This window comes from Chaetomium globosum, genomic scaffold (genome assembly GCF_000143365.1).
Source record: "Chaetomium globosum CBS 148.51 scaffold_5 genomic scaffold, whole genome shotgun sequence".
NCBI classification, from domain to species: Eukaryota; Fungi; Ascomycota; class Sordariomycetes; order Sordariales; family Chaetomiaceae; genus Chaetomium; species Chaetomium globosum.
The window spans coordinates 2310547-2322814 of record NT_165980.1 but is presented as its reverse complement, the minus strand read 5'-3'; the positions used below and the strand labels follow the sequence as shown (position 1 = coordinate 2322814).

Below are 12268 nucleotides of genomic sequence, written 5' to 3'. Positions count from 1 at the left end.
GCTCTGTCCTGATGGGCATTCTCAAAGCAATCTACATGCTCACGACCGGCGGCGACCCCGACGCCATCTTTGATTACTGGGTTCATTTCTGGCAAAAGTAAGTCGAACCACATAGCGCCAACTATTCGAACTCCCATACTCACCTACCTGTCTTCACAGCCTCCAACTCAACATCGGCATCATCGCCGCGTGCGCCTCCTTCCTCAAGCCCCTCGTCGGCCGCCTCCTCAAGATCAACAGCTCAGTCGGCTACTCGTACCCGAGCACGCCATACGGGCGTAGCGGCGGGGGACGCAGCGGGCGCACACCCATGGGGGTTGAGACGATCGGCAGCAAGTACCCAAACCGGCGGCGGGGCGCCGACGCAGATGAGTTTGAGCTGCACACCAAGAGCGGCTCGCCGACGGGGGAGAGCCGCGTGGTGACGAGCGTCGAAGGCGCCCCCTCGCGCAGGCACTCACCAGACTACTCGGCTGAGCGGGTCGCGCCGGATAACAATAGTGAGGAGATTATTCTGCAGAAGCAGGACACGGCTCATGGTATTATGATGACGAGGGATGTTAGTGTACGGTATAGTAATAAGGGATGATAGAAATGAATATGACTGCTAGAGTATTTCACTATGACCAAGTTCACAGTCATCCATTGTTTCTGAACCGCTCATCCTTTTTTGAATATAACCAACTAACGTACAAGTGCTGATCATCCAAGCTTAGGCCTACGGGCCTCACAGGCTCTCAGCAGATATCGATACATGTATGAGACCCTGAACACTAGTTTACGCGGGGAAAGACGGCAAGTCTTCAACGAGGAGAAGCGACTCAGGCAGATGGACGAATGATGGCCCGGGATTACGAAAACGCCATGAGTTTCCCTCCCTGCGGATGACCTTGGCGGCTTGGCTGCTGATCTCTTGGCGGCCTCATGGCCGCAAAGATCACGACGACGACGACAACCCGCTGGCGGCTTCCTCACGCGACAACATTTCCAGCCCAGGCACACCTTCATTGCACACCAACGGCAGAACCCCCATTCACATCCCGTAGCCCAGGCAAGACAAACCAGCCCTCCAGCCCCAACCAGCATAAACATGGGCAAACGCGCCAAAGCAGCCACGGACTCATCCTCAACTCTCCACAACAAAGAACTCGACACCACCATCGAGCTCTCTCTCCTCACCAGAACTCTACCACAGCTACACCTCCACCTCCTCCACCTCCTACACCTCCTACACCTCCCACACCTACACCTCCACCACCTCCCTCGCCACCACCGCCCCCCTCCTCCCCCCCACCCCCTCCGTTGCCCCAGAGTCAGACATCCCCCCCTCCGTCGCGCACGACCGAGCGCGCATCGACACCGCCGTCGCCGAGGCCTCCAGCCTCGCGGCCAAGCGTGTCAGCCGCCAGCTGCTGGTGTGTTCCGTCCTGTTTGTACCCGAGGCTGTTGCGGTCGGGCTGGTGGCGTCGGCGATGGGGGACTGGAAGAGGGTCAGGGCGCTGCCGGAGGAGGCGCGCGTGCCGGTGTGAGTTGCTTTTTCTGGTTTTTGGTTTTTTTTTCTGATGAGTTGGTTGGGGGTTGGTTGTGCTAATTTTATGGGTTGGGTAGGACGGTGGTGTTGATACTGGTGATTGCCGAGGCCATGTGGATTGGGCTGTGGCTTCCGCTGGTGCTGCGCTGCTTCTTTGCGTGGCGGCACCGGAATTCTTGCCGTCACGGTGGGGATGCTGGGGGTTGCGGCGGGTGGAGTGTCGATTTACATGTTGGCTGTCCTTGGGCCTCATCTCGCTGATGGGACGTGTGATGCGGATAAGAGGTACCCGGAAGCATGCGCCCGAGGGCTGGTTAAAGGGGTTGCTGGGGCATGTGTTAGGGTTTTTGTTACGTGAGTTCTGGAGTCTGAGAGGTGGTGTCGTGATTTGGCTGTTACTGACTTGTTGATGGGAATAGCGCTCCTCTGTGCATTGCCCTTGCAGTTGTTGGTTTCATGGCCGCGAGGAAGCATCCTCCACCCAGGGGGCCATGGATGAGGTTCGTTTACGGTATAGGAGCACTTATGCGGCCGGCTTCTTCTTGAGATCTTACCACACTCAGGGCCGGGCATTTGCTGGCTTGCCAGATCCAAAAGTGTGGCCTCTTCTTGTGTTACCTGGGTAGTCCACTGACAAGACCAGCTCGGACTCGGAGGCCGTACCGGACCTTAACCCGGGTCTGTGCGGTTTTTCTGATCAAACAACTTGAGTGGTGGTATAATTGACGGGTTGACATTCCTGTGGGGCATCAGACTTTCAGACCCATTCCCAATTCCCCATCCCCCATTCTCTGGTGGTGTGGCCGGCGAAACCCGGGCACCGTCAGCTGTTTTACCCTTGTTTGGTGGGGCCGGGTCGCGCCGTTTCCACCTATATCTCGGGTCTTGAGACCGGGCCTCCGGCCCCACATAACGGAGATCATGCCAATCACCCGGGGAATCATCTCATCTCTCCCTTCTTAGAACACCCATCCCATTGGAGTTCTTGAAACATCTGAAAGGCGCCCGCACGTTGCGGCGCGGGCCCAGAGGTTTAAGACCGCCACACACGCCAATTAAACCATCTAATCCAAGCCCACGACGGACGGTCGCCAGTCCATCGGACGCAGAGTATTGTACTGAACTGGAATGAGGCCGCAGCACAGGGCGGGGGGCGGCCCCCGTTGCCCTAGGGAGCTGATATGATGATAGTCCGAGCCCATCTCTGAACTGTGAAACCCAGCAACATCCCTGGGACGAAGTATAAGATGGACCACCGTCCCCGGGCTCCCTAGCTGCCCAGCATCACTCACAATCACAACTCCAGTCCTTCCTTTCGACAAACAACAATACGCACACTCCTTCAAACACTCCTTTACGAATCTTTCCTTTTCTCCCCAACCCACCCACCATGCTGGTCCTCACCCTCACCACCGCCCTCCTCGCGCTCGCGCACCACGCCTCCGCCCACGCCACCGTTTTCCGCGTCTCCGTCAACGGCAAAGACCAAGGCGACGGCGTGAATAAATACATCCGCACGCCCGCGACCAACGACCCGGTCCGGGATCTCGCCGACCCCTCCCTGGTCTGCAACACCGCCGGCGGCAAGGAGGTCGGCTCATCCGTCAAGGCCGCGTCCGGCGACAAGCTGACCTTCCACTGGTGGCACTACAACCCGGACGACCCGGCCGACTACCCGCTGGACCCGTCGCACAAGGGCGCCATCCTGACGTGGATCGCCAACTACACGGCCGAGGGCGGCACGGGCGCGCTCTGGACCAAGCTGGCCGAGGAAGGCTTCGACGGCGGCAAGTGGGCGACCATCAAGATGATTGAGAACAAGGGCGCGGTGGATTTTCAGCTGCCCAAGGCGCTGGCCAAGGGGAAGTACCTGATCCGGCAGGAGATCATTGCGCTGCATATGGCGGATGGGAGGGGGGATGACCCCGCGCGTCCGGATCGTGGTGCGGAGTTTTATCCGAATTGCGTGCAGTTTGAGGTGACGGGGGATGGGAATGCCGTACCGGATCAGGAGTTTGACTTCAACAAGGACTACAAGTACGATGATAAGGGGCTGTTCTTTAACATCTATATCCCCTTCGACAAGTACACCCCGCCGGGGCCGAGGCCGTGGACGAAGTGAGGTTGTTGGTGGACGGTTGCGGGGGTTTGGGGCTTGGTGTTTAGGGGGTTGCCCTGTTTTGTTTCTTTCGTTTTCGTTTGATAGAATTGATACCGTTGCTATTCCAGCGTCCCTAGCCCAGAAATCCACGTCTATGATCTTCATTACAAGTTGTAACTGCGCACGTGCTCTCATCCCAAGTGAGCTATCCGTGTCTACAGGGCGCATGTCCAATGTACGGATGTATGTGATTCGTTATTCGAAATAACATGAAAGAAAGGGGTATCCTGAACGAGATAATAGCAGTAACATGAACTGTTCGTATCGACCGGAGGGAGGTCGGTTAGACGTTAGGGGAGTGAGTTCGGTGAGTTTGGCTTCAGTGTTGATCGTGGCGGCATCGATAGAAAGCCCGTGTCCAAGATTTCTTTTGCCCGCGACGTCGGCTGTCCAGTATCCGCATCTTCAACACCAGCTAGACCGGGTGACTCCGTGGCACCCGGGAACGCATCACAGCCAACACCAACCGTCAAACCACATTACCGGGACGGTTCTTCAGCCGGCTGTAGCCACCCCTGCGGTACTTGCGGAAGCACCGTAGACCCAGCCAGGAGCCGAGGCCGACGATGGCAAACAGCACGGTAAAGAAGAGCAGCAAGTGGTCGCCGATGCCCGCAAACAACGTGTTATCCCAGTTGTTCCAGGTGCCGCCGCCGTCCTCCTGGTGCGAGAAGAAGACCCACGGATCAGCGCCGGGAGCCATGTCCATCATGATGCGGTACAGGCGATGCTCGGACTTCTGCCCGTCGACCGGCTTGGGGAGCAGCGCGTGGTACTCCTCCCACATGGCCGTCAGGAACCACTGGCCGCTCGCGTACATGATGGTTACGTAGGGCAGCGGCCACTTCCAGTCGTAGGTGAGCAGCGAGAGTGTCATGCGGTGCCAGAAGGGGTGGTTCGGCCGCGCGCCGAGGATGTTGTTGCTAAGCGCGCCGCGGCCGCCGTCGGTCACCCAGGCGGGGTAGTAGAGGAGCGGGGTGAGGTCGGTTTTGCAGCCCTGAAACAAGAGTTCTGTCAGCATTTGGATGGTATTGGTACGACGGGAGCCCAGCAAGAAGGGCACCTACGTTGTCGAGGTCCATGTAGATGCCACCGTAGAACAGCATAATGAAGTACCGAACCGCATCGACGCGCTGAACCGGGTAGCGGTAGCCATCGTAGGTGCGCAAGAACCAAGGGTATTCCGCCTCGATAAAGTCTCGCGATGCTTTCTCGGTCCAAAGCTGGAATGGTCCGATGTCAGCGTCGATCTAGGCTACAGCGATAGGTATTGGAGGGACAAGCTGGGCGCACCTTGAAGTCAAAGTCCGGATTCAAATTCATGCAATTCTGCCGTATTTCGGCCCAGTCCGCCGGCAGGGTGTCATTCCCAGGCACGCGCCAGTTGTGGAAGACATGGTGGACAAGTTTCGGGATCTGTTGGACGCGGGGGTGGGCTTCAGGACCGGCCTTGTCGACCGACGCGGTTGCTACCTCGGGCTGGGTAAGTCGGATTCCGGCATGCTCGAAGAAGAGGGACTTGAAAAATAGTAGTCTCGAAATGGCGTATCCAAATAGCGTCACGAGGACAATTGCCCAGAAGACGAGGGATATTCTAACTGGGATTCGCATCGTGGATTTGCGCTGGCGGCAGCGGTCGAAGGAGACGTGACGAAAGGAAAGAACCCAAGTTGGGACCCCAAATTCGAGGTTAGGCTGGCAGGGGATGCAGGGGATGCTTCCTGATGCAGGGGCTGTGACAAGGCCTACCCAGCGGGTCCACTCCACCACAACAAGCCGTTGGGACTTCAGAACGAAGGACTTCGTAGCAACATCCATCAATTTATTCCATCTTTTGACTTTCGCTCTGCAATCCCGCGATCGACGCTATTATTATATTACGCTGTAGCCTCTGTATCCCCTTCCTTGCCGTATAAATTGATGCCTTAAAGGGAGGCCGGATGTGTGCCGACCAACACCTGCGCCGCCAGTATCTACGGTCGCCGAGGGGGCCAACGCGCCAACCTAAACAAGAATCGGCAGCTGCGTTGCACGTAATCCGCCGGTTGAGCCTTGAGACTTCTACAACGTACTGTCCGGCCCCGGTAGGTTTTCCCATGCGGTCCTTGGGTGTAGGCGGTACGCGGCATCGCCCGCACTCCAAGCACCCGCGCTTGGTTCCCTGCCGGATTTATGGAGACCACTTTCTGCCTGCCAAATTGTAAAGCTCTGTGTGGCCCTGGCCGTTGGCTTCAGACAAGACCGGCCACACGACGGCCGGCCCTACTGTTTGACTAACGGCATTCCCCCGCTTCCCCGGTCTCATCCCACGTAGCCAGGCGCCACAACGCTATAGTAGTGTCAGGACCCCGGAAATATCGCAGTCTCTCCAACCATCCAACTCTCAAATCAGTACTGGATGCAAGTGGTCTCCAGAGATCTCGCCCGCGGGGCATTAACAGCAGAAACATGCCCAGGCGCTGCCCGGCCAAGAATCATCCAATGGCTTATATAGCAAGTCTCCGTTTGAGGGTCCCATGACCAGGCCAGAGAACTCCGAGACCTGCGGTTGAGCTGCTTCTCGCACGCCTCGGCCGTCTTGACCCTCGAAATCGCAAGTGTGGACTCATCGGGCTCCCCCACATAATCCCAATTATGGTGGAAAGCCCCATCCGTCTGCCTCCACGGCGGCGTCTTGCCGTAAATCTCCCACAGGTCGTTCCACATGACGGGCTTGCTGACGTTGCGGAAATACTCGCCAACCTCGCGCATAGCCGCAGGGGTCGGCAGCTTGTGAAAGGAGATGAGGGGCGAGCAGAGCCGGTCGGCGCGGATCTTGCTGAGCAGCGGCGGCTCGCCGTTGAACAGGTGGCTGTACGCCTCGTCGAGGTGGATGCCCAGCTTCAGCAGCGCCTTGGCCAGCAGCCGGTCGCCCCAGGTCTCGTCGAGCGAGTCGACGTAGATGGACGCGAGGGCCCGCTGGTTCTCGATCAGCATCCGCATGGCCGCGTGCGAGAGGATGACGGCAGATCCTCCGTGCGCGAAGCGAGCCTTGAAATCGCCCACGGCGTTGCCGAGGTAATGGGGCTGCTCGGGGTTGAGGTGTTCGAGGAGTGGTTTGAGCGAGGGCTGGATGATGAAGGTGTCGTCGTCGACGAGCAGGTACCATCGCTTGTGCGGGTACTTCTGGTAGGTCATTTCCAAGCCCGAGATGAACTACAAAATGAGTTAGCCTTTAGTAAGTGACCCGTATACGGAAGTGGGAATCGCAAATTGTACCTTCATCGCATCCAGTTCCCACCCAAAGGCCCGGCAGTGATTTTGTGCCAGTGCCTCATTATTATTAAAGATTGCCTCAGTCAACTGCTTGTACTTTGCAACCCTCGGATGATCCTCATAACGGCGCAAGTGAAGCCGTAAGGAGTGGCCCACAGCATCGTGAACATGCAACCCCTTATCGTGATATTTGTCCTTAAAGTCAATGTGGCCCTCCGAGTCAGCGATGACGAGAATGTCTCTAAACTCGTTCGCGTCGCTCAGCGCGTCAAGCCAGGCCGGCACCCGCTCCCGCGTGCCATACCCCGTCTTGACGATCACCACCAGATCCTGGCCCAGGTCGACAGGGTGCTCGGGGTGCGCATACACCCAACGCTCGCTGGAGCGCGAGAACAAGGCCGCCTTGAGCCTCTTTGCATTCCACCGGAAGGCCAGCCGCACGGCGTTGTCATACGGCAGGACTAGCCACAAGAAGAAGAAAATGGCTAGGGCAAGACCGAGGGACGGCCGTATCCCGATCCGAGGACGGGATCGAGGACGCGTCTTCGGCCCCAGACCCACGCGGTTCCACGACGTCATGTTCGCGAGAGTCGCTAACCGAGTCAGTTAGACGGACCATTTCCGGATGAGGGAAGCATGTCGCGGGTGCAAGCAGCGATCAGACGGGACGAACCGGTGACGGGTAGGGCGACACCCCTGAGATTTGGGAAAATTGCAAGTTTATGGTTCAGCCCCTGTGGATTTCTGGGTTGTTTTTGTTACGCCCTGGTGTTGCAGCAGCGGAAGCCGAGAGTTTGTCGTGAAACAAACACTGCAAAACCAGGAACTATAACTATGCTACTTAGGAGGAAAAGCCAGGAAAGGAGAATGGCAGGTTTAAGACCACATGCTTTGCCATGCACGCAGAGGCTGAGGTGCGAATTGTCAGCGAAAGAAGGTTTTTGTTGGTTTCAGCGACCCCGGCCCGTTATGCTGGCCCATTGGTGTTCGGTCCGGCATGTGATGACAGGGTTAGGGTTAAACCACCAGCGTTCACCAGCGACAACTAGCATCAGTATGGAAGATCAAGAGCTCGAGTGGCTCGTATGGGAACAACTCGTCCCTCATTTTGATAAAGCAACCAGTCGACATCTATCCCACGAGATAACCCCACACCAGACCTGCGAACGGTTCATCCGCCCCAGCACCAACAAAACTCCTACTCCCTCCTTGTCCTCTTCGCCTCCCCCTCCACCGCCGCCTCAGCACCATCCCCAGCAGCGCCCTCCTCATCCTCCTCTCTCCCATGCACCACCCCCGCCCCCTCCCCAAGCTCACCACTCACCCCCTCCTCCCCCCCAATCCAATTCCCCTCCTCATCAAAATACTCATGCACATTCTCCGCCGTAATCCACCCCCCACTCCCCGGCATCGCCGGCGGCAGCCCGCCATCCCTCGCACCCGCAAACACGCCACTAAACCCCTCGACCGCCTCATAATCCCCCTCAAACAGGATCTGCGCGCCCCCGTCCTCGTCGCTATCCTCATCATCCCCGTCCTGCACCGGGTCCGGGTTCAGGTTGGAACACTCCGAGATGGCCTCGAAGAGCAGCGTGGTTTCGGCCTTGGGCGGGGTTGTGGTGGTGGTGCTCGCGTCAGGGGTGGCGGGGGTGGTGGTGGTATCTCTGGGTTGCGGGATGAGCGTCAGCTCGAGGGTGTCGAAGTCGTCGTCGCCCGCGCCGCCCTCGGCGAGTTCGAGCTGCAGGTAGACGGCCGGGTGCGCGGTTTGGTTGCTGTCCTGCAGGGTCTTGACCGCGTGGATGCTAATTTGTTGGTAGGGGATGGAGACGCCGGATTCGGCGGAGGGGCAGAAGATGGAGAGGTTCCTGGGGGGAGGAGCGTGGTTAGTGGAGGGGTGGGGGGATGGGGGGTGGGGTGGCGGCGCATACTGTGAGTTCACGAAGATGTCGACCTTTTGCTCGACGCTCTCTTCGGTCTGACCGTTCAGGGCGCTGTTCTCAGGCGGTGTTGGTTCGGAGGAGAGGTCGGCTGGGAAGAAGGGCAGCTTGCCCCGCTGCGACTTGGGGATCCAGGCCTTTGCGCCGGTCGCATGGTAATGGAGCACCGGCTTGCCATCGTAAAAGCTGTTGGGGGTTTGCTCCTGGTGCACGGATAGCGCAGTGTAATCGTTCAGGAGAAACGGAGACCTAACCGTTTGAAGGCTCATTTTGGCGATTTACAAGCAATGGATGCACTTGACGAGACAATGTTGACTCGGCGGGTCGTCGACGGGTGTTGGTTGAGCTTCGAGAACTTCGGTGGGGTCAAGCTCTTATCGCCTTATCGCAATGAGGGCGAGTTGCCTGCCGGCGCACGGAGCGGCGGTTTCTATCCTCGCACGATGTAATTGACTTCGAGAAGCTCCCCGCAACTTTCCCCATATCATCCGACTGCCAGGACTCGACCCATTTCCATAACCAACACATCCACATCTTGCCATCACAACGCACCACATTCCATCTCGGAATTACAACACAATACCTTCACATCTCGTCACCACGACGCACCGCATTCACAATGCACGACAATCGTAAGCCGCCTAACCCTCTTCGCCACAACCAACCCATCAACTAACCAACCCAGGCACGCACCCCCTCCTCCAACAACTCCCCTTAACCGTCTCCCCCTTCGTCAACCTCCCGACGGCTACCACCCTCCCCTACCGCTACAAACCCATGCCCTCGACCCTCCCCCCCTCCACAACAGGCATCGCCGCATCATCATCAACAACCACCACCGGCACCGCCACCAACCCCTCAGACACCGACCCATCCACCCCCAACACCACCGCCACCAACAACAACACCAACCCCCCCAAACCGCGGTACGTGGTCTCGCCCTCGGGCTTCGCCGCGCACCCGGACGAGATCCTGGCGTCGTGCCGCGCCCTGCACGCCCACGTCACCGAGCTGCTCGCCTCGGCCGAGGCCGACCTCGCGCGCTTCGACGAGCGCGTCCGTGCGCGCGAGCTCGCCGAGAAGAGGCGCGTGGCCCCGGGCTGGCTGGATAGTGAGGCAAGGCTGTTGGAGCCGGAGCGCGCGGCGGGGAATACCGCTGGGGCTGGGACTGGAAGGGGGGGGGCTGTGGGGGCTGGGATGGTGATGATGAGTGAGGCGGGGGATGGGCAGTTGGGTGGTGGTGGTGGGGGTGGTGTTGGGTATTGGTGGTGGGCAGGGGGAGATGTTGCTGCAGCAGCCGGTGAGGGGGTATGGGGAGGGATATGGGAATGGATATGGTGATGGACATGGGCATGGCCGCGGAGGAGCGAGTGAGATGGCGGTGCCGGATGAGGGGGAGGAGTTGGACAGGGCATTTGGGATGCTGCAGATGGGGAAGTGAAGACCGAACAGGGCATACGTAGGATTGATGGACACCAACAAGATTGTCGGGAATGGGTGGCCCATCTTCGCATCTCACCATTACCTGCACACTTCAGATGTGTCTAGTAATTCGGTGACCGAATGTTAGTGGACATAGAAATACAATGCCACAACCATTCGAAATTATAAGCGAGCCCATTTACATTTTCATTCCCATGCAATCAGCATCTTCTCTCAACTAAATCCCTACCAAGGGACATTCTTCAAGCGGACCGGCTCAGGTACCCGGTGGCTTGTGGTCCGTGCTTTGCGCCTCGAAAACGCGTCCATCGGCCAATTCCTGAAATTCACCCCAGACTCGCTTCAACTGTCGCAAACCAACACTGCCAACCACCCATCACCTCCACTTCCACCCGCCAAAATGCCGCCCCAAAAACGCATGACGGCCAACCCGGTCAAGCCAGCGCGTCATCGTGCTGGCAAAGTCGCCGAGTCGTCATCCGAATCCGAAGCCAGCGGCTCCGAGCAAGAAAATGAAACCAAAAAGGCACCGCCCCGGAGGACAGCACCGCCGCCCAAATTTGCCAGCGCTGCTGGTGCGGGTCGCGTCATCAGCCGTGGCGACGGCGCCAAGATCAACCTCAAGGGCGTCGGGTTAGCAGATGCCGAAGAGGAGGAAGCGCGACAGAAAGCCGCCAAGGTGGCCAGGCTGGAGGCGGAAAAGAAGGCAAAAGAGGAGGGCTTCGTGACGGAGGAAGAGGAGGAAGAAGGCAGCGAAGAGGAAAGCTCAGAAGAAGAGAGCAGTTCCGAGGAAGAAGCCCCGCGCCGGCTGATGATGCGCCCCAAGTTCATCCCCAAAAGCCAACGACAAAACAACGGCGCCGCACCCACACCCTCAACCACCACAACCGCCTCCCAACCCCCCGCCCCCCCACAAGACGACGAGGCCGCCGCCGCCGCAGAAGAAGAAGCCCGCCGCAAAGCCGCCGACGAGCTCGTCGAAGAACAAATCAAAAAAGACCTGGCGGCGCGCGCCGCGGGCCGCAAGCACTGGGAAGACGACGCGAGCGGGTCGGAGGGCGGCGGCGGGGTCGACGACACGGACGACGTGGACCCAGAGGCCGAGTACGCGGCGTGGAAGCTGCGCGAGCTGAAGCGGCTGCGGCGCGAGCGCGAGGCCATCGAGGCCAAGGAGCGCGAGCTGGCCGAGATCGAGCGCCGCCGCAACCTGACCGAGGAGGAGCGCCAGGCCGAGGACGATGCCCATCTTGCGCTGCAGCGCGAGGAGAAGGAGGGCCGTGGCAAGATGGCGTTTATGCAGAAGTATTTTCATAAGGGCGCTTTCTATCAGGATGAGAGTAAGGCGGCGGGGCTGGATAAGCGGGATATTGCGGGCGCGACGTTCGTGGATGATGTTAATCGGGAGCTGTTGCCCAAGGCGCTGCAGATGAGGGATATGACCAAGATTGGTAAGAAGGGTGCGACCAAGTATAGGGATCTCAAGAGCGAGGATACGGGGCAGTGGGGAAGGCTGGACGATGGCCGGGGGAGGCGGGATCTTGACCGCAATGTGGATGAGAGGTTCCAACCGGATGATCGCCGTCGGGACTGGGAGAGGGGCGGTGATGGTGCAAAAGGTGCGAATGCCATCCCGCTCGGCGAGCGGTCACAGAGGCCGCGTGAAAGCCGTGATCGGGACAGGGGGTACGACCGAGACAGGGGCGGATACAATGGGGGTAGAGAACAGCGCGGAGACGACCGCAGGGACTCATACCGACGGCGTGATGACGACCGGGACAGGAGACGTTCGAGGTCCCCGTCCCGGTCCCGGTCGCCCCGGCAAGACCGCGGTGACCGGCGGAAACGGTCGCCTTCCCGGGAACGGGATCGGGGCCGGTACGAAAGCGACAAGCGGCGGCGGGTGGACACCCGATAGGAGCGCCATGAATTCCAAACTGCTCT

The 12268-nt window shown here is 59.1% G+C and overlaps 6 protein-coding genes across 6 annotated transcripts in view; 4 read left to right on the top strand and 2 right to left on the bottom strand.

Moving 5' to 3' along the window:
* The window catches only part of CHGG_07588 (uncharacterized protein), a gene marked incomplete at both ends in the record, with an annotated part of 2649 nt that extends 1808 nt beyond the window's left edge, over window positions 1-841 (top strand). Inside the window, 3 exons of the mRNA XM_001225243.1 lie at window positions 28-97; window positions 160-559; window positions 734-841. Coding sequence (XP_001225244.1) covers window positions 28-97; window positions 160-559; window positions 734-841 — 578 coding nt within the window. The remainder of the gene's footprint in view (window positions 1-27; window positions 98-159; window positions 560-733) is intronic.
* Window positions 842-2921: 2080 nt separating this feature from the next.
* On the top strand, window positions 2922-3653 carry CHGG_07587 (uncharacterized protein; the record flags this gene model as incomplete). Its single annotated transcript, XM_001225242.1, has 1 exon — window positions 2922-3653. The coding sequence occupies one exon, from the start codon at window positions 2922-2924 to the stop codon at window positions 3651-3653; it is 732 nt and encodes a 243-aa protein (XP_001225243.1).
* A 508-nt stretch (window positions 3654-4161) lies between these two features.
* On the bottom strand, window positions 4162-5303 carry CHGG_07586 (uncharacterized protein; the record flags this gene model as incomplete). The annotated part of the gene is made up of 3 exons (XM_001225241.1): window positions 4162-4689; window positions 4760-4915; window positions 4986-5303. The coding sequence occupies 3 exons, from the start codon at window positions 5301-5303 to the stop codon at window positions 4162-4164; spliced, it is 1002 nt and encodes a 333-aa protein (XP_001225242.1).
* Window positions 5304-6080: 777 nt separating this feature from the next.
* On the bottom strand, window positions 6081-9153 carry CHGG_07585 (uncharacterized protein; the record flags this gene model as incomplete). Its single annotated transcript, XM_001225240.1, has 4 exons — window positions 6081-6887; window positions 6951-7408; window positions 7564-7643; window positions 8150-9153. The coding sequence occupies 4 exons, from the start codon at window positions 9151-9153 to the stop codon at window positions 6081-6083; spliced, it is 2349 nt and encodes a 782-aa protein (XP_001225241.1).
* Window positions 9154-9503: 350 nt separating this feature from the next.
* CHGG_07584 (uncharacterized protein) lies at window positions 9504-10225 on the top strand (the record flags this gene model as incomplete). Its single annotated transcript, XM_001225239.1, has 2 exons — window positions 9504-9516; window positions 9570-10225. The coding sequence occupies 2 exons, from the start codon at window positions 9504-9506 to the stop codon at window positions 10223-10225; spliced, it is 669 nt and encodes a 222-aa protein (XP_001225240.1).
* A 502-nt stretch (window positions 10226-10727) lies between these two features.
* On the top strand, window positions 10728-12242 carry CHGG_07583 (uncharacterized protein; the record flags this gene model as incomplete). The annotated part of the gene is made up of 1 exon (XM_001225238.1): window positions 10728-12242. One exon carries the CDS (start codon window positions 10728-10730, stop codon window positions 12240-12242), a length of 1515 nt encoding a protein of 504 aa, XP_001225239.1.
* Window positions 12243-12268: the final 26 nt, after the last annotated feature.